The sequence below is a fragment of the Mustela nivalis genome (genome assembly GCF_964662115.1).
Source record: "Mustela nivalis genome assembly, chromosome: 8".
Taxonomy (NCBI): Eukaryota; Metazoa; Chordata; class Mammalia; order Carnivora; family Mustelidae; genus Mustela; species Mustela nivalis.
In genome coordinates, this window is record NC_139027.1 from 123,758,145 (window position 1) to 123,785,673 (window position 27,529).

General features: G+C 41.0%; 2 protein-coding genes across 3 annotated transcripts in view; one reads left to right on the forward strand and one right to left on the reverse strand.

The window, feature by feature from the left end:
- TTI1 (TELO2 interacting protein 1) overlaps positions 1-5,799 on the reverse strand; it is a 47,923-nt gene extending 42,124 nt beyond the window's left edge. The window contains exon 1 of one of the 2 annotated variants that reach the window (XM_082746313.1): positions 5,724-5,798. The gene's annotated coding sequence lies outside the window, so the exon portion shown is untranslated. Of the gene's footprint in view, positions 1-5,723 lie in introns of both variants that reach the window. The other variant, XM_082746314.1, reaches the window with a different exon arrangement.
- Positions 5,800-5,813: 14 nt separating this feature from the next.
- RPRD1B (regulation of nuclear pre-mRNA domain containing 1B) overlaps positions 5,814-27,529 on the forward strand; it is a 51,340-nt gene continuing 29,624 nt past the window's right edge. Inside the window, exons 1-4 of the mRNA XM_082746317.1 lie at positions 5,814-6,411; positions 10,998-11,127; positions 18,338-18,471; positions 27,143-27,255. Coding sequence (XP_082602443.1) covers positions 6,261-6,411; positions 10,998-11,127; positions 18,338-18,471; positions 27,143-27,255 — 528 coding nt within the window. The 5' untranslated portion in view covers positions 5,814-6,260. The remainder of the gene's footprint in view (positions 6,412-10,997; positions 11,128-18,337; positions 18,472-27,142; positions 27,256-27,529) is intronic.

The following is a 27,529-nucleotide window of genomic DNA, read 5'->3' on the forward strand; positions in this document are numbered from 1 at the left end:
CTTCGGCTCAGGTCATGATCCCAGCGTCCTGGGATCGAGTCCCACATCAGGCTCCTTGCTCGGCAGGGAGCCTGCTTCTCTCTCTGCCTCTGCCTGCCATTCTGTCTGCCTGTGCTCGCTCTCTCCCCCTCTCTCTCTCTGATAAATAAATAAAATCTTTAAAAAAATGTCCAATCAAAAATCATTCATCATAACAAGAGACAGGAAGGTCTCAAACTGAAAGAAAAAAAAAAATCAATACATCAAACACTGAGATGACAGAGATGTGAGAATTATCTGATAAAGTTATTAAAGCATCCATGATTAAAATGCTTCCAGGAACAATTATGTGCTTGCTTGAAGTAAATGAAAGAATAGGAAGCTTCAACAAAGAAACAGGAGATGTAAAGAAAAATCACATGGAAATTTTAGAATTGAAAAATCAATGATTACCAGAGATAGAGAAGGACATTCTATAACCATGAACGGGTAAACCCATCAAGAAGACATAGTAGGGTGGCCTGGGTGGCTCAGTGGGTTAAAGCCTCTGCCTTCGGCATAGGTCATGATCCTTGTGTCCTGGGATGGAGGCCCACATTGGGCTCTCTGCTCATCAGGGAGCCTGCTTCGTCCCCTCCCCCGACTGCTTCTCTGCCTACTTGTGATTACTGTCTGTCAAATAAATAAATAAATAAATAAATCTTAAAAAAAAAAAAAAAAGAAGACATAGCAATACTAAGTGGATTATGTTAAGACACAAATCAACCACAAAATACAAATACAAAATAACCCCAAAATGTGTAATGCAAAAATTCATTAAAACTGAAAGGAGAGGGCGCCTGGGTGGCTCAGTGGGTTAAGCCGCTGCCTTCGGTTCAGGTCATGATCTCAGGGTCCTGGGATCGAGTCCCGCATCGGGCTCTCTGCTCAGCAGGGAGCCTGCTTCCTCCTCTCTCTCTCTCTCTGCCTGCCTCTCTGCCTACTTGTGATCTCTCTCTCTGTCAAATAAATAAATAAAATCTTTAAAAAAAAAAAAAAAAAAAAAAAAACTGAAAGGAGAAGCAGGGGTGGTCACCACAAATACAGGTAGTGACTACAACATTCTTCTCTCAACAATTGATAAAACAGGTAGAAAATCAACAAGGATAACAGGACTCAACAGCGCCCTATGTCTACAGGATCTAATCAACATTTAAAGAACACTCCAACCCCCAACAGGAGAATACATTTTCAGGTGCCCACAGAGTATTATACTAAAATAGATCATATCTCAGGCCATGACACAGTGAATACGGCAGCTTCCCCAACCACAATGGAATCAAACTAGAAATCTCACAACAGAGAGATAACAGGAAGATCTCCAAAGACCTGGAAACTAAGCAACATGTTTCTTTCTTTCCTGCCTTCTTTCTTTTCTTTTTTTTAGAATTTTTATTTATTAGATAGGGAACATAAGCAGGTGGAGTGGGAGAGGGAGAACCAGGCTCCCACTGAGTAGGAACCACCCCCCCAAATGCGGGACTCAATCCCAGGGCCCCAGGGTCATAACCTGAAGCTAAGGTAGCCGCTTAATGTCTGAGCCACCCAGGAGCCCCAAAGCAACACATTTCTAAATAATTCATGGATCAAAGAGGAAATCTCAAGGGTAATTTTAAAAAAGATACACAGAAATGAAAGTAAAAATACAACATATCAAAATTTGCGGGACACAGTTACAGCCATGCTGAAAGGGAAAATTTATATAGTAGTTAATATGCATGTTAGAAAAGAGGAAGGTCTCAAATCAATAATCTAAACTCTCACTTTAAGATCCTAGAAAAAGAGGAGCAAAATAAAACCAAAGGAAGCAGAAGGAAGAAAATAATAAAGAGCAGAGTAGAAATCAATGAAATTGGAAAGAGAAAATAGAGAAAGATCAATGAAACAAAGCACTGGTTCTTCAAAAAGATAGTAGAATTGAGGGGCGCCTGGGTGGCTCAGTGGGTTAAGCCGCTGCCTTCGGCTCAGGTCATGATCTCAGGGTCCTGGGATCGAGTCCCACATCGGGCTCTCTGCTCAGCAGGGAGCCTGCTTCCTTCTCTCACTCTCTATCTGCCTGCCTCTCTGCCTACTTGTGATCTCTGTCTGTCAAATAAATAAATAAAATCTTTAAAAAAAAAAAAAAGATAGTAGAATTGACAAACTTCTGGCAAGACTGACAAGAGGGAAAGACAGACAAGAGGGATAATACAGGAACAACACAAACAACTTCACACATAGAGTTGATAACTTAGACCAAATGGCAAATTCCTCAAAAACTACTACAGCTTACGTAATATGAGAAAAATTATTTAACCTTTGACCAGCCTTACAACTTTTAAAACCTGAATTTGTCATTTAAAAACTCAAAAAAGAAAAAGAAAACAAATCCACAGGCCCAGAAGGTTTCACTGGGAACTTCTACCAACCATTTAAGGAATTAGCACCAATCCTACCCAACCTTCTAGAAAAAGGAGGAAATCTTTTCAACCTGTTTTATAAAGCTAGTACTACCCTGATACCAAACCTACCAAAGACAATATGTAAATAAAAAAGCTACACACCAATTTCCTTCCTGAACACAGATGCAAAAATCCTAAACAAAGATTATAAAATAAAATTTGGCGGCATGTAAAAAGAATTATATGCCGTGAGAAAGCAGAGTTTATGCTAGGGATGGAAGGCTAACTCGATATTTGAAAATGAATCAGTGTAATTAATATTAATGGGCTGAAGAAGAAAAATCAGATTGTCATCATCTTATCTTTCAGACTTCTAAATGTTGAAGTGTTTTAGCACTTAGTCACTGGGCCTCTCTTCTTTTTTTTTTTCATTTATTTATTTGAGAGAGCTCACATGGGCATGTTTGCACGTATAAAAGCAGAGAGAAGGGGGAGAGGGAGAGGGAGAGAAGCAGGCTCCTTGCTGAGAAGGAAGCCCTACGTGGTGGGGGGAGAAGCTCGATCCCAGGACCCTGGGATCAAGACCTGAGCCAGGCAGACGCTTAACCACCTGAGCCATCCAGGCGCCCCAAACTATCTTCTTTCTACAGCTATTCCCCCTTATGATGCCCACATTTATATGTTTAACTCTATCATGTCTCTTCCTTGAACTCCAGACCCATAAATCCAACTGCCTATGAGAGAAGCCTTTACTTGGATAGGTATTTCCACGTGGACATGTACAAACCTAAACTCCTGTTTTACTCCCTAAGCCATCTCTTTCTGCAATTCAGAAAAAGCACAGTCCCATTTTTATGGTTGCTCAGGCTGAAATCTTTGGGGCCACCTAGAGTTTTACATCTCCTACCTAATTTGTCAGCAAATACTGTCCTACCTCTTAAAGACAGAATCCTGGGATTCCTATTCCCGGAATCTGACCCCCTCTCACCACCTCAACCCTGGTCTGAATCATCCTTTCACCTGGGTTATTACAACAGCTGCTCAACTGCTCTTCCCGCTTCCACCCTTGAAGCCTTACTGTTCTTGGCCTAAGAGCCAACAATGCTCCTCTTTTGCTCAAGAGCATCCAGTGAACTCTCATTTTGTTCAGAGTATTATCCAAAATTCTTCCTATGGCTTACAAGTCCCCATGTGATATGGTCCATGTTATGTGGTCCCTGACTACTTTTCTGAGCTCATTCCCAGCCTTCTGGTTCATATCACTCCAGCCTTACCATCCTTCTTGCTGTTCCTTAAAAATGCCAACAATGGGGATGCCTGGGTGGCTCAGTTGGCTGGACGACTGCCTTCGGTACAGGTCATGATCCTGGAGTCTCGGGATCGAGTCCCGCATCGGGCTCCTAGCTCCATGGGGAGTCTGCTTCTCTTTCTGACCTTCTCCTTGCTCATGCTCTCTCTCACTGTCTCTCTCAAATAAATAAATAAAATCTTAAAAAAAAATGCCAACAATGGTCTAACAGTTGCATTTAGTTTTCCCTCTGCCTTGAACAACATTCTACCATACGGCATATGGCTTGTTCTCTCGTTTCTTTCAGGGCTCTAATCAAATGTCACCCTGCCAATGAGGCCTTTTCTAACCAGCATATTTAATAGACTCCTATTCTCCCACAAATGCATTCCTCATCCTCCTTGATTTTTATTTAAATTAGGTATCATTTTCTAACTTGTTTTATACGTGATTTGTTTTTTTTTTTTAAATCTACCTCTTCTTGTAGGAGGTAAGCTTCTGGGGACACAGATTCTTTTTGCTTAAAATAGTGCTTGAGACATAGTGCTCAAAAATTATTAGCTGAAAGAATGAATCTGTGACTCAGAAGTGAAGACTTTGGGATCAGACATCAGATAACCTTGATTTGACTCCTAGCTCGGTCATTTTCTATATCCAAGTGATATTGGACAGATTACTCACCTATGTTTTATGTTTTCTCATCTTTCAAATAGTGATAATAATCCTCATCACACAAAACTATTTTAAGGATTAAATAAAACAAAGTACGTAATGTGCTTAATACAGAGTGACTTGGTGTTAAGTGTTCAGTAGATGACAGTGCTACTTAATATAGAAACATGGTCAAGATTGGGGCTCAAAGGCCCTCGGTTAAAATTATGACTAGATATTGACTGTGTAATTTTAGGGCATTTACCTTCTTAATATTAATTCACTCCATCAGCTATGAATAATGTGGTGGGATGAGAAAAATGCTTAAGATGCAGTCCTTTCCCTCTAATCTTAGTTATGTGATCTTGGGTAGATCGCCTAACTTCTCTGTGCCATTTCCTCATTGAGAATAACATAGAGAGTTATTCTCAAATGAGAATAACATAGTAACTACCTTATAGCTTTGTCAAGAGGATTAAATGTGTTACTATGTGAAAACAATGTCTAGCCCTTAGAAATTGCTCACTATATTGGCTACGATATTGATTACGATGATTCTAGTCTGGAAGAGGAGTGAAAGCATCAAGGCAAAGAACTACAATATGATGCAGTGAGAGAAAAAATAGTCATCAACTAGGAAAATGTCTCTTAACTGGAGTTTGCCCCTAACTGGTAAATGCCATGATAATCGGGAAATTTTGAAACTGCTGTCTACAATAACCTAACTCCCTACTACCAACCCCACAGCAGCTGGAAAGACAAATTTCTCTGATTTGATAACTGGAATTTAAAACTTTTTATTAAACATAGGTAAAGAGGTCGCAGTCTCAAACGGCGTTTTAAAGGTCAAGGGAACCATTGACTTCCCTGCCCCAACTCTCAAAAAAGTTAACACATTGCTTAAATTTCAGAACGATTAAATGGACTCCCCAGAGGGCAAGGGCAGCGTGTAATTCCCTGAATGAAACAACCAAATTAAGGGCACAAAGGTGTGTTTTATGGCAGTGCTGTCGCCGACTAAACGTCAGTACAGGATATTAAAGGGTGGTCCTGGAGGCTGAGTGGGAGCACACCAGGTGAGAAGTGGGGGGGGGGGGGGAGGCCTCACCTTTGGAGAAAAAACAGAGCAAGAGCCAAGGCGTGAAAAGTGCACGTGGGTGGCTCGGCACAACTAAAAGGAAGCTTTGGCGGGCGGGGGATGGGCGGGGGGACAGCCAGAGAGCAGGACGTGTACAGAGAAGAGTTCGGACTGGGGTCTGCCAGATGAGGGAGAAAGCCCCCCCTCCCGTATATCCTGATCACGCAGCATCAGCGTCCCCTCGAGATTCCCCTTTAGGGGGTCCCAGTTGTTGGGTTCCCTCTTGCTCCCGCCACTCTTCCCTTACCTCGTTTTCCAGCCTTTCCCTCTCTCCCGCCTCCTCCACCCCGCCGGAAGTGGCGTGCTAACTAGCGCGCCGTACAGCGCCAGAAAGGTTCTGCCGGAGCGGGAGAAACGGTTCCGGTGAGCCTCACTGCGCCTGCGTGCGGGCGCGAGCGGTCCAAGCGCCTTCCGGAGGCCGCCGAACTGCGTTTCCCTCCCGGTCTGTCCCTTTCGAAGTACCCTGAGCGAGATTCAGGGAGGCCACCGCCACTGGAGGGGCGTTTTTCTCTAGCTCTGACACCTCCGGGTGCCCAGCTACTCCGGCCCTTCCCCTTTGACCCTGCTCTCGGCGGGGTGAGAGGTCGGTGGCCATCTTGTGGCGGCGGCGCGGGCGGCTGTTACTGCGGAGACCCATCCCCTCCCCCTCCTTACCCCCCTGGCAGTCTGTCAGTCTGTAAAGAGCCTCGCAGGCAGTCAGGTGAGGCCCCGGCCTCGTGCCGTCGCTCTTCCCGCCGCACTGGGCGGCCCAGGCCGCTCCCTGCAGGGCCCCATCGCCGCCACCATGTCCTCCTTTTCCGAGTCGGCGTTGGAGAAGAAGCTCTCGGAGCTGAGCAACTCTCAACAGAGCGTGCAGACCCTGTCCTTGTGGCTCATCCACCACCGCAAGCACGCGGGACCCATCGTCTCTGTGTGGCACCGCGAGCTCCGCAAAGGTAAACACCCCCAGTGCAGCCCCTTGGGCCCTCCCCTGGATTGATCTCTCCCCAGCCCATTCCCGAGGCTCCTCTAGCTTCTTAGTTGAAGCCTGCTTTCCAAGCCCGGGCCTCTGATTGCGCTTCTGAGGTTGGGGACAGTGTTATCCCCATTTCTCGGAAAAGGAAACTGAGGCCTGGGAAGGTTTAGGATACTTGTCTGCGGTTCCCAGACTCCCAGTTCAGCACCCCCCCCCCCCCGCAGACTACTCCTGACACTTGTGACTATTATCTGGACAGCTTTGCAGAGGGCATTGGCCCTAGGCTGTTGTGTGCCAGGCACTTTGCTGGGCATTTGGAATAAGAGCCAAAGGACTCTGGAGTAAGACTGCCTAGATCGAGTCCTGGCTTAGCCACTTATTTAGCTGAGTGATACTGGGTTAGTTTCTTCATCTCTGTGCTTCTGTTTTCTCATCTGTAAAACGAGACAAGGATGGCTGCCACTTACAGAGCCTTTATTCTGTGCCAGTCACTATGCTGAGACCTTTATGAATATCCTCACATTTTAGTCCTCAGAATGGCTCTGTGAAGTGGGTACGGTTACCCCCCATATGGAGAGGTTAAGGGGCCACACTACCTAGACCTTACCTCTCAGGCTCCTCTTCTAGTGCATCCTTCATTGATTCGAGACCCTGCTTGGGATCCGACAGGCGTTCATTGAGCTCAGCCGGTTATGTGCCAGGCACTGGATTGGATGCTTGATAATACGTTGACTCCAGAGGCCATCTGCCTGGAATTTAAGCCTGGCTTTGCCATTCACTGACCCCAGCAGCCTAGCCTCTCTGACCCTCAGTTTCCTTACCTATAAAATGGAGGCGATGAAAACTGGTATTTACTGTGCCTTTAATTATGTGCCAGGTGCAGTACTGATATCTTTACATACATTGTCATTTTTTAAATTCTCAGAGTTCTCTGGAGTAGGAACTTTGCAGATGAGGAAAAACTGAGGCTCAAACAACTTGCTGTGGTAAGGAGTAAACAGGATAATCCAAACGAACATCCAGCATGGTGTCAAGCACAGTATAGGCGTTTCATAAATAATGGTGAAATGGGACTACTGATTACTCAGTGTGAGGCATGGTCTTTGCCTTCATGTTAGGGAAGGTAGGCACCTTCACAGCTGTTCCCTTAATGATTCCATAGCAGAAAGCTGAGGAAATGGAGCTTAGAACCACTTTGGGCAGCCTCTGTGTAGTAGGCCCTTTATAATATAGGAAGTAACTTTACGTGTGTTTTCCACCATCTGTGAGATGGAGACTCCCACCTGAATGGTTAAGTGGTATTTTCATTGCCTTACAGCTAGTGAGGCTAGACTACATCAGGCTGTCAGACAGGAAAATCCAAGATTCTTTGAGGAGACCTGGTTCTAGCCTTTTAGCACAGACTCCCCTTTCCACAAGCATGTGCCATTCTGAGATAGGGATCCCTTCTGGGCAGTTGGGGAATAGAGCCTAGAGCCCACAAATCCTCCTCCTTGTACCCTATTTGAGTTATGGAAAATAACAATTCAGAGACTGCATTCATCTGTGAAGCTCCTTTAACCCTAATCTCATGATCCTAGTTTCCTGAAACCTTATGTTTTAAGGAGACCAGCATTATTATCTCCCATTTTATAGATGAGAATGTAAAGATAAGGAGAGATTAAGTGCTTTGTTTAGGGTGTATGGCTGGAGTATTAGCCCAGCGCCCTCCAATGCCAAAATTTGTGCTTTCAAGTACCCAGTGCCTCAGTCCCCTTTAATAAGTTAAAGTGATTGTCTGACTCCAACCAAACCCATAGCACTTTTGTTGGTGAGAATTAATCACTGTATCCCACCCCATCCCACAGTAATTTAGCATTTATTCATTCTTAGTAGTTCTGTGTTTTCACTAGATTTGTGTTTTGTGTGAGAAACTGAGTCTTCTTGTTTCTTTGTAATGCCCATAGCATTTAGCATGGTACCTTTTAACACAGTTTAAAAATAGGTTAGGAGTTTGATTGTGGTTTTCAGTGTCATTTTCATGGTTGAGTAGAGGATCCAAACAGCACTACCTACAGCTTTCTGTGAAATGTTTTATATCCGTAATGCCCAACAAGGTAGCCACTTGCCACATGTGGTTGTTGAGCACTTGAAATGTGTGACTAAGGAACAAAAGTTTTAAATGATTGTGTTAGTTCAAGTGTTCAATAGCCATATGTGGCTAGTGGCTACCATGTTGGATAGTGCCAAGGTAGAGATGCTCTTCCAAGCATCAGGATACAGCTTCCTAATAACCCAGTCTTCATTGATGAATAGAGAATGCTCCCACACAGAAGTGGAAAAAGATTTTGTGCCATTATGTTCAAATTTCCCTAAGATGTTTACAGACTCTGTCTGAATCGTCTTGAAAACATTTACGGGGTTTACAGAAATGACTATTTTTTGCTTAAATGCTACTTTTATTCAATGCTACTTTTATTCTTACTGTCTTTCCACTAGGAATAATTCTTAATTTATCGCTTTGGGCTCTGTTTTAGGTAGAACTTCCTTTCTTTATGGGGAAGTTTGATGTAAAATGCTCCTTGGATGAGTATTTTTTAGTAATGTTTTTGTATGTTGGCCTGAATGCAGTTAAATAGGCCTTCCCCCCCCACCCCCCGACCCCCAGCTTTTTTAGATGTCAAAACCAGCTAAACAAATTGAGTTTTTTTTGTCAGCTAGTTATATAAATTTTACCTGGCAACTATTCCATCCCATTTGGAATGGGCATAGATAGGGAGTGAAAGGATCTACTGTGTCATATTGGAAAGACATCTGACTAAGTGAGTTGTCACCTGGGACTAGAGTAGAGGGTATGAGTATTTAAGTGCTCTGGGCTTTGTCTTATCACCTTTACACACGTGGTACTCATGTTGGCTTCAGGATGCTGGATGTAGAGGGATAAATTTTAACTAAAACCCCATTGCAAAGTTTGAGGATGATGAAAATTAATTGGCATTGTAGATAGTGAAAACTTTGGCTCTCTGGCCTCTTGGCTATCATGTTTGCAGCACTGAAAAAAACGTATCATGTCTTAATTGTCGAAATTGATATTTTATACAATGGAGTCTGGGTTTTTAAACATGAAATATATGGCATTTGTAAAGCATCACTTAGTGAAGTTCTGTTGTACTTTGGAAACTGTTAACTCATAACATTATCGACAAGTAGTTTTACTTGTTGCAACATCCCAGACAAGGTTTACTTAAAAAAAAAAAAAAGCCTTTGCTATAAGATACCTTTGTAGCAATGGTAGAATATTGTAACTATTGACACTTTTGATCTGCTTTTGAATAATAATTAAAATAGTTAAAGATTAAATATTATCGTCAGTTAGCCATGTAAACTAGGTTATTACCAGAAGGTTAATACAGCTCAAGATATCCATATTTAATTTTATGAATACTTTAAGTCATCATTTTAAACTATTAAATGCTTTTAAAAATCTTGTTTTTAACTTGGGTTATTCTTCTGTAGCTACCTTTAAAAATGTCACATCTTATGCCTGCTGTGTCAGAATTTATACATGCTGTGTGCATATCAAAAGAAACAAGTGGTTTCTGAGAGGAATAGAGTTAAGGACTAGTTTTTCAGGTATGTAAAGGTTGATATAAGGCTTGCTTGAGTTTTTTAGGTATTTTAGCATTGGAGAAAACTTAGTGTTTTGGACTGTCTGATTGTGTTCTTATTTATTTCTTTTAAAAGAAAACTGGGACCAAAAATGATAGTGATGTAACTTTATGGTTGAGAAGTTATGTGCATAGAAGCCAGGAAATTCAGTAATGTTCCCCCAAGCAACTGTAACTCAGACATAGTACATGAGGTTTTTATGGTTTAATATATGATGCCATACAGAGTAATAGGAAATACTACATTTAGTATGTATAAGAGAGAAGAATTATGGTTTCTGTGGGAGCCATAATTTTGCATATCCAGAATTCAGACATCTTTAAATTTTCAATAATAATGTAGTATTAATATATATTTGTATTTGAGATAAACGTCCATTGGTGCATTTAGAGATTTATCTGGATCGTAGAGTTACTATCATTGGTGATTGTTATAGGAATGTTCAGAGAAATTCTCAGTGTAGGAACATAAATTACAAGAATCTATTTTAAAACTGAAACCTGGCTCAGTCTTCATTCTGCAGTATTTGGTAATTAATAGTGAATTAAAAATGCTCATCTTTGCAATAGAATAAACCTTGGTTTTATTATGTGTTCTTGAGGATATTGACTGCTTATCCTTTAGGAGTTTTCTTTGGATTATCTTTATTTTACCATCAGTTATTCTGGTTAAAATATTACAGAAATGAAGATGGCCCATTCTTGTTTTATTTTGTTTTTCAAACTTGTATTCTCAAACCTTTTTTGTTAGTGATGTCAACAAGTTATTTAAGTTGTTGTTTCAATTGTAAAGGAAGCCTGGTCTCAAGTAAATAATACTTGTCTTAATATTCTTTAGGAGTAGCTTAGGGCAGAAGAATTGTGCATTGAGAATTTCCTTGGTGTAAATTAAATTATCTTTTTTTTTCTTTTTTTCCAGCCAAATCAAATAGAAAGCTTACTTTTCTGTACTTAGCCAATGATGTCATCCAAAACAGTAAAAGGAAAGGACCTGAATTCACTAGAGAATTTGAATCTGTCCTTGTGGATGCTTTTTCTCATGTTGCCAGGTATGTTTGGATTTTTTGTTTGGTTTGGTATCTAAATGCATTACCCTTTCTTCCTTACTGTTCTTTCCTTTTCTGGGAGAGCCTTTGCAAATTGACAACTTTATATTTTACAGGGGTGTGCTTTACAGAGTGTTGGAAAGGCCAAATTACAGTTTTATATTCTGCTGAGCCCTTTAGCTGTCTCAGACGTGTAAACATTTTGATGTATTGAAGGGGTTGAGTCTAACACTTGTAGAACCTTTTTTCCTAGCTGTATTCACTTATCAAATTCATTTCTTGAATATGGTGTTTTCCTTGTTTTGGCTGAGTTGTCTCATTATCTTATGGTCGGAACACAAAGCTAAATAGTAACAGGAAACATTCCAGTAACAAAACCTTAATAGCAAGATAGTAGTTGGTTATGCCTTCATTTTTACTTGTTTCCTTCTAGATGTCTAGATGTCTCGTTTACTAAAAATAGTGGTCATTACTGTAACTGCAAAGATAATAATTGCCAGTGTGGAAAGTAGATACTAAATCTCTGTCACTATTGTGTTTTGTGAACAAGAAGACCAGAGTATAGAGCACACATGTAACTAATATCACATGAAATTCATTTGATTAAAACTTCTATAAATCACTTTTATTTATTTAAAAACAAATTACTTTTCTGTAGACACAAGTTAGTTGCCCAGGAGGAGCAAAGAAAAACTATTTTCCACTAGAATATTACTTAGTAAACACATAATAAACATCTTTGCAGAAGGAAATTGGGAAGGCCAAAAAAAGGAAACCAGTTCATTAAACAAAGTTGTTCTAAGATCTGAAGTCTATGTGAAAGGCCTCAAATGTATCAATGAGCCCAGCATTCCATGAAAGATTTGGAAAGTTTGAAGGATAAAATGAAAAATCTGAAAGAAAGAAATGATACCTAATTTTCTAAAGATGGGAAAAAGATTTTTGTTTGTCAGCGGTGTAGCTGGCCCTAACTTGAGATGAACATGGACACTGAAGAAGCAGAATGCATTATGAGCTGGAAACAGTCCTGAACCCTGAACAGACTGCTAGGATAGCCATCTCAAATTGGAGCTGGGCATTTTCTTGTTTTGAGGAGATGTGGTTCAGTTTCTTAGGCTGTAGCTCTGCCTCCAGCACTGTCTCAGTGACCTTGGACGTATTACTTAGCTTTTACTAACAGTTCAGTTACAAGTTTCCTAACTGGTTAGAAGGGGACAACACCACTTACCTCACTAAAGTTGTTGTAGGGCAGAAGTACACCAGTCTGTTTGAAAACTTGTAGTATGGTGCCCAGTCCCCAGTCTTTGCTCAGTTATAGAACTATGCTAAATTGTAAACTTTGTGACAAGAAGGACCGTTTCTTTTTTGTTCTTCACAGTATCCCAGGCACCTAGTAAAGTGTCTGGCATAGAGCTGTCAGGTTTCAAGCTTTAGGGAATACCATTTATGTAGCCTTGATGTGATTGGTGTTCCAGGAATTGGGCAACATTGTGGTCCACCCTGGTATAGTAAGGATTCAGTAAATATTTGTTAAATGAATTAATTAGGGTATAGGAGTGGTCCACCCTGGTATAGTAAGGATTCAGTAAATATTTGTTAAATCAATTAATTAGGGTATAGGAAATTGACTAAAATAATTTCCTGTAGGATTAGTACACAAAGCATTTTTATTTAAAATTGAACAATAATCGTTAACTGCCCACCAAACCAGAAAGGGTAAGTAGGAAGGAATAGGAGAAGGGGAATGTGAATGGGCAGTACTGGGATTGAAAATTCATTTTCTGTTTGGTCTAACATCTTAAAGCCTATCTAGGAGGCGCTGTAAAAATGTCTTGGCAGATTCTGTGTATGGCATTAATGTGGAAAGTAAACCTGGTCCTTTTCAATGAAGGGAAAAAAAAAAAGCTCTAATTCCTTTTTTTTTTTTTTTTTTTTTTAAATATTTTGCATTCTTCTTGTTCTCTCAAGGTCCTTTTTTGGTATTAGATTCAGGATCCCCATGTTTCTAAGCCCTTTCCTCCTGCCATTGTTAGAAAAGCCAGCTACTTGACTTCACTCCTGATGTACCCTCTCCATAGTAAGAAGTATTCTCTCTGGCTTTCTGTGCCCAGTTGATGAACAAAGGTAGTGGACCCATTAATATTGACCAAAGTTGATGAGGAATCTTTTTATGATAACTTTCTACCTCCTCTCTCACCACCCCCCCCCCAAAAAAAACCCAAACCAAACCTCTCAAGTCAGAGGAAGCCACCAAGCTCATAGGTTAGATTTAATTTGAATAGTAGTTTAATTACCTCGACTTTGAACTTTTTTTCCACGCAGATGCCTTCTTACTTTCTCCTGAGTTTGGAGATAGTTGTGTGCACTTTGTTTTTTATTCAACATATATTTGAGTGCCTTCCATGTGCCAAGAACTGATGCAGACACTAGAGTAGCAGCCGTGAACAAGGCAGGCAAGGACAAATAAAGGAGCAAGATACTTGCAGAGGGTGATAATATGAACATAATGAAATAGAAGGACATTCTGGAGTTGGATCTCTTCTAGTGTGGTGAAAGACGGCCTCTCTAAGGAAATGACATTTGAGGTAATCATGCGAAGTAGGAACAAACAGCTATTAAAAAGAACCTAAGGTAGAGATAATCTTGGCATGTTAAGAGGATCAGAATGAATGCCACCATGGTTAAAACAGATGTGTTGAGCAAAGGGAAAAGCTGTATCTGGGTAAGATCAGAGAGGTAGGCAGGTGCCAGTCAAATGTGTCTTAAAAGCCATGGGAGAGAATTTATTCTGAAGGGATGTCAGTGACAGGTTTTAAGCAGTGGAACGATATATTCCATCACATTGCTGAGAGGTCCCTGTGGCTTGGTATGGAGAATGAATTATAAAGGCCAAGGGAATATGAAGGGTATTGCTCTACTACAACCTAGAGATGACATTGGATAGGACTCAGGGCAGTGAGAAGATAGTAATAGCTTCCAGATTATGAAATGTTTACTTTGTGAATGGGTTTGCTTCACCTCCCCACTAAAACTGATAGGAGTTGGGAGAGCTTAGTGGAACTGGTAATGAAGGAAAGAGAAATCAGATTATTTCTAGGTTTTTGACATGACTAAGTGGATGGTTGCTGGTGTTATATGCTGAGATGAAGTTTGGGGAAAAGATGTGGTAGAGGAAGTCAGGAGTTTTGTTTTGACCATGCTAAGTCTGAGGTGGCTAGTAGATTTCCCAAGGGGGTGATGCCAGATAGGTAGATGTAGATAGATAGTCTGAAGCTTAGTAGGAAATTAATTTCTGGAGACATAAATTTGGAGTTATCACCATATACACACTTATTTACTATTGTGTCATGGATTCCCAAGACCACTTCCAGGTTTGGTGACTTGTTAGGAGGACTCACAAGACTCACCATATGGTTGTGTCTGTGGCTGCGATTTATTAACAGTGAAAGGATACAAAGCAAAATCAGCAAAGGAAAAAGTTGAATCGGTGCAGTCCAGAGGAAACCACATAAAAGCTTCCAAGAGTCCTCTCACAGTGGAGTTACACAAAAGTACTAAATTCCTCCATTTTTGAGTAGTGACAACATGGGTGAAGTGTTGTATACCTGGGAAGCTCATTAGAGTCTCAGTGCCCAGGGTTTTTATTGGCGTTGGCCACAGGTACCCTCTGCCAAAATTCCCAACTCTCAGAAAGAAAGCAAGTATTCAGCATAAATTATATTGTTTGCACAAACAGTCTAGGCACAGTAAACCACCCTGATTATCACTTAGGAAACTGGAGGAACACTTCTGAAACCCAAGTTTCAAGATGCCAGCCAAGGGCCAGTGCAGTGAGCAGGCCTTTCTAAGGGTGGCAGTCTCAGGCTTGCTACGCTCTTTTCTGCATGGTTGGCAACAGACCATTTCTGCTTCAGTTTCACTGGAGGCTCTGTTGGAAGTGCTGGGGATATTTAGAAAGAATTCCTACTTTTAGTAGGCTTATCACAGGGCTACTGTGCATGGGATAAGACAGAAACACACAAATTATAGTGGGTGTTCCAAGGAAATGCCATTAGAACTAGAGAGGAAGAAAAGGCCCCCAAGTAAGCTTGGTGAGGCCTCAGCTGGCACTTCAAGCAGCAATTCTGTGTGTATAATATGCAGTTTATACTTTTCAGATCAGTTTTGCAGTGATTGAATTTATAATTAATTATATTGTGTTTAAGTTATACTTATCATTTTCTGTTTACTCACTGATTAATGGCAAGGATTTTTTGGTGTTTTATCGCTTAAAGATTTTTCAGTTCAGGATGGAGTTAGTGCAACCTGGAAAGATAATTCCGTCTGTTATAAAACTACTTTATTGCTTTAGTTGTACCCACTTCCAAGTGCTAATGGGATTTCATTTCGTTGGAGCTACTTAAGGCAGAACCTCATGAGTAAAAAGACTTCTAGACTGTTCTATCTGTAGCTTTGAAACCTACCTGGCAAAACTTTGACTTTTATGATATTGCTCCAGGAATTAGCCTATCCTGACTAATTACATTCACCAGTTAAACTCGAGCTCCTATTTGACTTTTGCCTTACATGGTAAAAGCCTTTTGAAAATGACTTTGTGTCATTTGTTATCAGTTTGTGTATGTTTCCATCGCATACAGTAATGTGGCTGAATCTTTACTCCAAATCAGTCTTGGTCTAAATCGAGTCCCAAATATTTAGTCTGCATTATGTCCCCCACCCTTTCATGATAGGTTTCTCTTTATATTAAGTGAACAGAGAATTTGCAGAGAACAGGTTATATATTAAAAGTATCAACCAGTTAAGTTTTGGTAAGTTGTTATTTGGCTATACTAGTTATTTTCTAAGACATACATTTGAGACTTTCCTTTTCCTTCAGGATAAAGGCCACATACTTAAATATGGTGTTCAGGGCCCTCATAATCTAATTCTACTCTGTCCCTCCAGATTCTTCTGCTATTTCCACATACCCTGTATCTACTTAAGCCACTTGCATTGCTCCCAAATTTTCCCTCTTCATCTTGTTCTCCTTTAGGGGTTCCATTCAAAGGAGAGGAGATAGTATGAGCAAAGGCACATGTGTGAGAGAGAGCAAGTTCTGAGCAAGGGATAAATATGTTTGAATGCCCTGGTTGAGGTGTGGAAAAGGAAGGGGCTGTTGGGTCAGGCTCTAGGCCTTGTTCTTTGTATTACAAGCACAGTATTTCATAAACCTCATTGAATGAGCAGATGAATGTTTAGCTGATGCATGATTCAAATGGCTTTATTGTGGGAAGATGATTCTTGAAAGGTAACTAATTGTATGGCCTATCGAAATCTAACTAAAAATTTTCTAGAAAGATTACAAAGAGGCCAATATTATGCCTATTCTAGGGTGGGTAGCCATGTGTGTGTCGGGGGAAAGGACAGATCACTACCCTTGCGGAAGGTGCATTCAGATGAACAGAATCTAAACAACGAGTAAACTGAATAGCATATCAGAAGCTAAATTGCATGGAGAAAAATTAAGCATAGGGGTGGGGAGCATTAATTTTAAATAGGGAAATTAGGAAGGGGTGCTTGAGCCATGCTGCCCTGTAAGGAAATGTGGTTCCAGGCAAAGGCCCGGAGTCAAGAGGGCCAGAGTAACTATTAGGGAGTGAAGAAGGGAGAGGTTAGGTGAGGCCAGAGAAATAATGTTTAGAATGGCTTTGTAGGCTTTATGAGAACTTTCACTTTTATTTTGGGGGAGAATGAGAAGAACCATTGCAAGTTTTGAGCCAAAGGGTGACATAATCTGCCTTGATGCAACAGAATTTTTGAAGCTTGAGATTAGTTTATAGGAGGATAGGGGTGGAAGCAGGGAGACCAGAAATCAGGCAAGAGAAAATAGTGGCTTGGACCAGCTTGACAGAGAGGAAGGGGTGAAAAGCAGTTTGTTTCTAGATATATTTTGGAGGTGGAGTGTTTTTATCACCAGTATCAAATGATTCAGTCTTAGCTCTAAGTTTTATAAACTACCATTGATATTTTTTTCCCCTTTTTCCCCCTTCACCTCTGACTAAAAAAAAGTGTGACCCAACAAAAAAAAAAAAAAAAAATTTTTTTGTGCTCCGATTTAGTACTTTGACTCCAATGCAGTAAAATTTGCCACTACTATTTCCTAAATGATGCATCTGACCAGCTCAAGCTGAACCCTTAGGTTACCTTGAGTGTTACTGTAAATTTTAGAAAAGTGCCATCAGGGCATATTTCCTTTGTACCTCTTTCTTCTTGAAGTTCCTGTTAAAGATCTTGGCTTAGAAACTAAGGTGTCAGTGTATCCCTTCTTGTTGGCAGTCACTCAGAGTAAGATCACTGACATCCAGACAGCTTTATAAACCTGAACAAGTCATAGTAACACCATGGATGGTGAGAGAATTTGTTTTCCTTTCAGAAAGTCTTCCCACCCTCTTCCACTTGGTGTCTGTTGTTTTCTGGTAAGCAGCTATTGCACACTGAGTGCTAGTGCTAGTTATCTCATTGAAAATACTCTGTTTCCAGAGCACAGTTAGGTCAGAAAAAAAAACGGTATAGCTTCTCTCAGATATAAATTACAAAGGGCTATGTTATGCTCAGTGTGTTCTAAGATTACCCACTAGACACCTTTGTGAGAATGGGGACTACATACCTAACCCAGAATTAAAATAATGATGAAGTAGTTAATTTCAGTTGAGATCAGTCTTGGTATGTGTGTATGATTGTATTTGTAAGACATGTAGAGGTGTTGATGTGCTAGCATTGATGGGTCATGGTGAATTTATTCCCCATTTTTTTTAATCATTTTTTTTCCTACCTTTAAAGGTTTTGGCCCCCTTTAATTTCCAGCAGAATGTCTGGCCCTACATTTCGATTAATGTCTTCTTATAAAGCAAGCTGTCACATTTGAAATGATCGATTTTTGATAATTCTCTATAACAATCAGCGATTGGCTTTTTGCCCTATTTGCCCCATCTTTCAAAGGAGATAAGGACAGATTACTTCTATAACATACTCCCTCTGTCTTCCCTATACACCACAGGAAGAATGTAGTTTTGGGTCAAATTTTGGGTATCTGTTTATCACAATGTGTCGTACTCTTCCATCTGTGTTTAAATATGTAACTCATTTAGTCAGTTGTTATTTTTAAAGTAGGTCTGTCCTAATTAAACACAAAAAATCTTAAGCTTATATCTATCTTTTCGTCTTTTCTGGGCAGAGAGGCAGATGAAGGCTGTAAAAAACCTTTAGAAAGATTGCTGAACATCTGGCAAGAAAGAAGTGTGTATGGCGGCGAGTTCATACAGCAGCTGAAGCTGTCTATGGAGGACTCCAAGAGCCCTCCCCCCAAAGGTAGAAACATCACCACATGTTTACAGCTCTTGGTCTTTGCCTACTTTCGAATCACATATGAAAAGCTGCAGTGGGGGTTGCTGTGAACCACCAGCGATTGTATGATTCTTCAGAGAGATGATCATAAATGATGGTGAGAATTTATGTAGTGCTCGCAGCGTGTAAGCCTGGTTCTAGTATTCATGCTATCCATCATCTCACACCCTTAACTTTGCTGTGTATTCTCTGTGGCTCTCTTCTGCCTTGGCAGAGAGTTTCCTTGCACAAGGGAAAGAAACAACAACATTGTTTAGTTTTGGGGAGCTAGGAGGCACCTTGGACTAAGATTTTGCCCTGGCCCTACCACTGACCACTCTGGGGTCTTGAATATGTCCCTTAGCCCTTTTAGAGCTTGGTTTCAATAAATATCGGTGTGGTTTTGGAACATGCTTTTGATGTTTGTCAGCTTGCTGTCTGTAATTGATTTTGGTCTTTACTGAACCCAGAATATCCTCTAGAAGTATGTACATGTATGTGTGTGACCTCACGGAGTCCTCTTAAGAGCTGCTTTTTCTTTAAAGAGAAGTCAGATCAAACATTATTTGGTTTGTGGGTTTGTGGTTAGTTGGCGCGGTTTAATTCTAGTTGGCATGGTGTGTTTCTGAGCTACAAATTTGATCTGACTGCACACGAATTCATTGTCTAGAAGGATAAGTCTAAGTACTAAGGTAGTACTTAGGATCATCTGTAATCTGAACTCATATACTTTTCCAGATTCTTCTTCCATTTCTTCACATATGCTATGGTCTTTGGCCATACCCAGCAGTTTCCTTTCTGGGTGCTCTCAGGGTACCTCTTCCTTTGCATCTGGTGTTACCTCTGCCTAAAGTCTCCTCTGCTGTTTTCACTGCGTGGTGAACTCAGTCTTTAGGAATGCTCTTCTCATTTTGTTGTTTTCCCTTGTCTAGGCACATGTAGCCCTTCCCTCCATGTTCCTCTGGTACTTTGTATATGCCTCTGCTATGGCATTTAGCCATGGTTAGTTTACCTGATAATATCACTCATTCAGCAACCCTTTATTTTGTACCTTTCATGAGATCTTCCAGGTCTGAGTTTACATGCATTTTAAGATGGGGCAACTTTCCCGTAAAACTACAGGTTAGAGGCTTTGTAAGAAGGACGTAAGTGCTTTCAACTGTAGGTCATTGTTTTTTGTTTTTGTTTTTGTTTTTGTTTTTAAAGATTTTATTTATTTATTTGACAGAGAGAGAGAGATCACAAGTAGGCAGAGAGGCAGGGGGAGGCAGGCTCCCTGCTGAGCAGAGAGCCCAATGCAGGGCTCGATCCCATGACCCTGAAATTATGACCACTGAGCCACTCAGGTGCCCCTGTAGGTCATTGTTTTACTTAGAGTTGATGGGAAACAGTTTTGAAGTCACTCTGGATGTAGCTTCTGAAAAGCAAAGTGTTCCCTACTTTGGATTCTGGTCGTGTTTGTATTGTATCTTTTGGAGGTGTTCTGGACAGTGTTGGAGAATTATTCAGCATTCTCTACTCTGAGACTTCATTGGTAAACAGTGCTGATTTTTTAAAACACCTTTGGGCAGGTAGGGGAACTCTGAAAGACAATGTTGGAAGCTAAGTGTTGAATTTCAATTCGACAAGCATTTGCCAGACATGTGCTTTGAGTAAATGGCTATGCTAGATGCTATAGGACTGAGCAGAGGGTAGGGAAATAGTTTCGCCCCTCGGGAGCAGTCCGGCAATTTGGGGAGTTTGTGGCAGTGGTAGATTTGAAAATAGCTCCATTGGGTTTCTGATTTTTTTGAGCACCTAGACATTAACAGCCATTGAGGCAGTATTCCTCCGTGTGGAGGATAAAGCTGATGTAAGGTGATTTCTCTATCCTTGTGCTGTAAAGATGGAAACATATACCAAAGGTTCCAACATGTGTGTTAGTCTGAGCTAATTCCATCTGTCTCCTCGCCATTTTCTTTGGACCTGAGTTACCATAATATTTTACGTCAGTCCTTTGACAATATTGATGAGTTCTCCAGAAGTTTATTTCTAAAATTATATAGTCCTTTTATATTTCAGGTTTGACTCATGGATATTTCTTTGTCTTGAGACAACTCTAGAATTTACTTTTGAAATAAAAATTTTCTTGTGGAACTTTGACAGTAGAGAATAAACGAGCTTAAAAATACCGTTTTAGAAAACTGGAACTTGGGTGTACGTACCCATTTCCCCTTGTATAGGACCCAGGATTCCTAAGTTGTCTGTTCTTGGGCATACTCGTTCTATCACTGGACTGAATGGAATTTCATTATTTACTTAAGTCATACGTGAGTGACATAGTATCCTACGTTGTAGAAGGATTTAGAAAAGAAAGGTAGATGCAAAGGAAATAGCAATTATTGAGCACCTATTATGTTCCAGCCTGCCTGTTGGCTGCTTTTCATGTTAATTTATTTTAAATTCTTACAACTCCTCTATGAATTTGGTATTATTTTCGTATTTCAGATGAAGATACTAAGGCTCAAAAAGGTATAGTTAATTTTGTCCAAACAGATATAATTAATAAGTAGAGAATTCATGTTCTGGTCTATATGACTTTAAAGCCTGTGCTCTTCACACCGTATTTTTTTCCTGGAAGCACATGGATTCAGTAGATTTGAATTAGGGTATGAATTCATGAGCAGGTCACCCAGCTTTCCTGGGCCTTAGTATACTTAGTTTAACTCTTCCAAGCAGGGGTTTGAAACCAGGTCTCAGAGGATGACTCCCAGCTCTGTCACTTCTAAGCTGTGTGACCTTGGGCATAGCATTAGATCTCCCTGAGCTTCAGGTTCTTCACTGTGCCATATGGCTATTAGTAATAACACCTCACAGTGTTGTCCTGAGATTACTTGAGATAACATGGGTAAATGTTAATAATGAAGTGATGACATGACTTTTATTTGAGCCCTATTGCCTGTTTCTGATACTCAGTATTCTGAGTTTCTCAATGATCCAGTGGCAAACTTAGGAGGAGGGTTGTTAGAATTTTTAGTCCCCCAGATTTTGTGCAAGATTAGCTCACATAGTGGTTAAGTGCACAAGCTCTAGGCCCAGCTTCCCCAGGTTTAAGTCTGGTGCTGGCGCTGGGCACTCAGTTTGAGATGATACTGGTGGAATGCTTTCAGAACGGTACATCCAGCATCAGACCTTGGCTGCAGAGCTCTCTCTTTCCGTGAGTAAAGTTTAATGTGTTCTGTTTTACAGTTGCCTTTATTTGGTAGAGAGAGAACAAAGAATGCAGGAGCTATTGCAAACAATATTTCCTGATTCGGGGGCGCCTGGGTGGCTCAGTGGGTTGAGCCGCTGCCTTCGGCTCAGGTCATGATCTCAGGGTCCTGGGATCGAGTCCCTCATCGGGCTCTCTGCACAGCAGGGAGCCTGCTTCCTTCTCTCTCTCTCTCTCTCTCTCTGCCTGCCTCTCAGTGTACTTGTAATTTCTCTCTGTCAAAAAAAAAAAAAAAAAAATTTCCCGATTCGTTTCTCATTAATAAAAGTAATATAAAACCTGTGGGTATTGGGGTTTTTCTTTTCTTTTCTTTTTTTTATTTTTATTTATTTGTTTTATTTTGTTTGTTTGTTCGTTTTTTAATCCCAGAAAATTTCAAGTGGATTTCTTGAAAGACCTAGCTTTACAAGTAGATGGCTGCATTTTATAAAGTGTTCAGGAACCTTCAGGCCAACTTTTTGCCTCAAAGTTAATTTTGTAGTCTGCTGTAGTGTCTGAAATTCCAAGGTATCCAAGAGGCATATTAGAAATGCTTAGGGAACCAGGATTACTTGCATGTTAGCTGAGTATAAGACCGCTAGAGACACAGGAACAGGTTGGAGGATAGAGTAGAGAGTGTACAATATGAGGACAGGCAGACTGGGGCCACCTGTAATTTATAAACAGACTATAAACAGAGTGGTTGAGTCAAGAAGCAAGTTTAAATGGTATGGTCAGAAGCTGAAATGATAGTGGGAGGGTACCTTATCTTAAATTGAGTGATAGAAGTGGGATTGACAGACTTCCTTGGCTATTTTTAATAGCTGCCTGACTAGATTGAGAATGCTGGCCATTATAATTGCTGACTTTGTACAAATGAGTCAGGGGACAGTTAACAGAGCAGGCTGTCCTGTTTGTGTAAATGGAGGCATATGGTCATTTTTGGTATAGCGCTGGTATTTTCCAGACTCTGTGCCACCTCTGCTTTCAAGAAGTTTCCAATTGGGACGCCTGGGTGGCTCAGTTGGTTAAGCAGCTGCCTTCGGCTCGGGTCATAATTCAAGCGTCCTGGGATCGAGTCCCACATCGGGCTCCTTGCTCCACAGGGAGCCTGCTTCTCCCTCTGACTCTGCCTTGCACTCTGCCTGTGCTTGCTCTCGCTCTCTCTCTCTCTCTCTGACAAATAAATAAATAAAATCTTTAAAAAAAAAAAAAAAAGAAGTTTCCAACTCAGGCCTAATGACACTTTTCTAGGTATTCTAAGGATACAAAGAAATAAGATACTTAATGTTTCAATCGGAGAGGTAAGGCATGTGCCTGCCGGCGCCATACAGCATAGCAGGGCCGGGTGCTGCAGGAGTAGAGGAAGATGCTGGCTCAAGATACTGCTGCTGTTAACTACAGGTGGACTTTGAGCATAGCTGGACATTGTAAATCATGAGAGGCCATTTTGGGTTTTTGAGTAGAGGCCTGCAGGCAATTCATTTCTTAAGAGTGTAGGCTAAGTTGGAAAAGGAGTGACTAGCATCAGGGAGACCGGTTGGGACAGTGGTCTGCATAAGGCATGGAAAAGGGCACATTTCTGATAAGAGGTGATGGGAAGGAACAGAGAGGAGAGATCTGTAAGCTACATCTCAGAAGTGTAGAATCTGCTGGAAGTTGGAACTTCAGGAGAGATTCTGGTGGTCTCCAAGGCATTGTTTTTGGAAGATGGGTCCAGTGGAAGTGTTCATAGTGTAAGTAGGTAGCTCAGGAAAGGAGAAGCCTTATGAAGAAAATGATGAATAATTCATTTCCAGTGGAAATAGGAGAGAACTGAAGTAGGATGACGGTGGTTCTCTCTTATTACACCCACTTCCATCAGGATGGCCAAGACAGAAATGGGCCTGCATTATTTTCATTAGTTTGATTTCAGTCTTGTAATGCCATGAGTGAGTGCCAGTAGGAAGTGGTAAAAAGTACTCCCGTTTAGGGGGTGGGTGACTTTGGCTATAGGGCCCAGACGGAGACTGATGAGCTCCTTGACTTTGGACAGACTGCAGCTTGTGGGCCTGGATATATGCTCATAAAGGAAAGCAACAACCTAGGTCTGTCTAAGGCCTTCAACTGCCCAAATTCAGTGATTCTGCGGGTCCTGAGGTGTTAAGTGCTGTGCGGTTTTTATATATAATAGCTTCTGTGTGAGAGTTTGAAACTGAAGGATTCATGTTTTGTAATTTTCTACCTTCTTTAGTGTATTTAACAATTATTTCATGAGCATTGTTCTGGGTGCTTGGAAATGGACAAAAAATATTAAAAAATTGTTTTCACTTACATGCTTATATTTTAGTGGCTACTCCTAACACATTGCCACTCTGATGCTTTATGGTGGTTAAGTGTCAGTGAGGGTCATACCACACACACTGCACATTAATTAGGCAGCTAGTGTGGTGCTAAGTACTGTTAGATATTTCGTATGCAAATTATATACTGTTAGATTTTCTGTTGTACAAATATAGCAGTCCTTGTTTTGCATAGTGCAGGACTGTAAAAATGACTATGTAGGCCGAAACCATGCAAAATGATCTTAATAATCGAGGGGAAGAGTTACGATTGTTCCATGACTTTAAAAAATTTTTTATCAAAGAATTGAAAACTCATGGTTGATTACAAATCCATAGGGAACAAAAAAGATAGCAACACTGATCATTACCTAGCATGCTAGAACATAAAACGTTAGAAACTTTGAGAATTAAAGTGCTTTATTCTTTGAAATGAACTGCACGATAGGAGTGACCAGAGCTTGCCTTCTGGTGTAATCCATGGTACAGAGCAAGCATCCTGGATGTTTAGATCGGCTTTCAGTGGTTTACCCTTCGTGCTCTCCATGTCAGGAGGTATGTTGGAGAGTTCCTATAATGTGAAGAGTTTTGTCAGTATCACTTCCTCGGGACACGGTCGTCCTTGTCATCACAACCGATTTCTTATGTTGATAAGTTGGCTTTCACCAGGTGATTCTGCCTGGGGACCTAGAGTTTCTGGGAATGGGTGGCAAGCCGGTGTCCCCGCAGCCCCCCAAGTCTTCTGCAGCTCCCTTTATATTCCGTTCACTTCTAACACAAGCTTTAGTTTTAGTTTCTGGGTTCCTCTTTCATCTTTGTCATTTTCACTCAATTCCCTGTTCTGATTATTCATTTTAATGAAATGTCATGTGAATTTGATCCCTGGGAGACAACACAACCACTTTGCTGTTTATTTGTGAACTGAAATAACAGCTGTGCAGTGACCATCCAGTGACCTGAACGGCGCGATGTCGTCACTGATCGTGATGCATTTCTATTATTTACTCAGTGATTTGTGGAGCGAAGTTAGCAGCAAAGTTTGTCCTTCATGCAGTTACTCGGGGTGAATATGCCACCATAACTGCAATTTGAACCAAGGTGTTGGGGGACTGGTGTTGTTTCAACCTTGGTGAAAATCTGTGTATACTAGAATCTCGCAAAGTGAGGGCTGCCTTGATGCAAATGTTGCCGTTTTCCTTTATTTAGTGGAACAGAGGAATAAAGCACTAAGAAAAAATAAGACCCGAAGTACTGACTTGGCTTTCATGTCAAGCAGTTTGGTCAGTTAATGTGTAACGTAGGAACAGGAGCTACATCCTTGGTTCCAGGAGAAAATGTTTAATTAAGAAGTGTACGTTATTCTGTTTATAACTCAGAGTTTCGGAGGCAGGTGCATGGTGACTCCTCCTTTGACAGATGAGAGAGTGTGTGCTGCTGAAGAATTTGACTACAGTGGAAAGAGTACAGATTTTGAAAGTCCTGCCTTTAGATGAGTTTTGAACTTCTCGGGCCTCCATTTTCTCACCTGCAAAGCTGGAGATGCCATATCTCAGTTGCACAGAAACTGTTGCCGTGCCTGCCACACGCTACCATCGTTTCTTTACTTCCTAAGCCTAACTCTGTCATTTAGACTTATATCCCACAGATGTTTGGCATTTATTTTGTATTGGCCAGTTTTTTTGTTTTTGTTTTTTTTTTTTTAAGATTTTATTTTTAATCACAGAGAGATACACCGCGAGAGAGGGAACACAAGCAGGGGGAGTGAGAGAGGGAGAAGCAGGTTTCCATCTGAGCAGAGAGCCCATGCGGGCCTCGATCCCAGGAGTATCAGGACCTAAGCCGAAGGCAGATGCTTAACAACTGAGCCACCCAGGTGCCCCTGTATTGTCCAATTTGATACAAAAGGAACGGTTTTGGAATGGGCACATTTTCATAGCCATTTAAAAACATAAAATACAAATAATAAATGTAATGTAAACGGTTTGCCTCAGAACGGTTAATTTTAAAATAGCAACTTAAAGTAACTTCTCTGAATTGTATCAGTCATATTTCTCAGCAATGGTTATCTTTAATTTTAAGATAAAATAAGGTTAGTTTTATTTTTAAAGGGAGAGTTTAAAGGAAACAATGTGTGGAATTTCTGATGTAATTTTATTGATAGATTTCTCTCTACCTCAGGTTTTCCCTGCTATCTGAAATCAGACCATTCCTATGAAACCTCTCCTAAGCTGAAATGGCATAAAGTGAAGAAGCAGTTACCATTAATTTATATGGAAAAATTTTTGAGCATTCCCAGACCCCAAAATAACCTCTCTCAGGCTTTTCTGATACCTTAGGCCACATCTTTCTAACAGATGCACAAAATAAATCAAGATAAAGCATAGATGCTCATGGATACAGCTCAGAGCTCTGGTGGCTTGATGCTGAGTGTAGTCACTGGGAAGGAGCTCAGCAGGGCCACACCGGCCGCGTGGGGTGCCTGCCACCTCCATAGCCACTCCCTGCAGCACACATGCTGACCACTCTTTGCACTTTGTGCCTTTCTTTGTGAAAGCGAAAATCCTCTTTGAATTTCTTTTGGTTAGTGAAAACCGGTACTATTACTGTAGGTCTTTCATAAAAGCAAGCTTTAGAAAAGTGAGGAATACCTGTTTTTACTTTCTGACATATCTCGCAGAGCGTGTAGTGTTTTATTTTATATGCAGTGTATTTTCTACGCACCTTCCCTACATTGGCTTGCTTCATTATATTGTCTCATGGGTTTCTTACCACTTTGAGTCTCTTGTTAACATATTTTCAAGAGATAAGCTTTTTACTTAAATGTATTAAGTTTGGTAAGTTTCATTTTTAGATGATGGTTTTTGGTAGTATTTTTCCAGTGAGTCAATCCGAGATGATAGACCTGAGACCATTTTTTGACTCTTCAGTAATGTAGGGAACTACGATCAATTTAAAATAACTAACATCTAGGTTAACATTAAGCCATCTTTGGAAATGTACACCCCTTTGCCCTTTTTTTTGCATGTGGCCCATTGTGCATAGCATTTGACTCCTCCCTGCACGGGCCCTCTTAACCCAAATTTTGTGCCCTTTTCCTTCACTCTAGCAACAGAGGAGAAGAAATCTCTGAAGCGAACTTTTCAGCAGATACAAGACGAGGAGGATGATGACTACCCTGGAAGCTACTCTCCCCAAGATCCTTCTGCAGGACCCCTCTTGGTATGTCAGAACTCCCAGAGAGGAGGACACAGTGGCTTGGTGGAGGGTCCCCTCATTGAAGATTACGGCCACAGGGTGGCGCCAGGGACCAACAGTAGGGAACCACCAGAGGGCAGCTCTTAGGGCAACTGGGCACAAGATCCACCCAGTAAAGCTTGCCAGACAGCAGCTCGCCTTTGTCTTTGCATGCCATGAGTCTGGATGGATTTATGTGTTTCACAGTATTTGGACTTGGTTTTGTTTTACTCCTAGGACTTGAAAATACTTCCAAAAA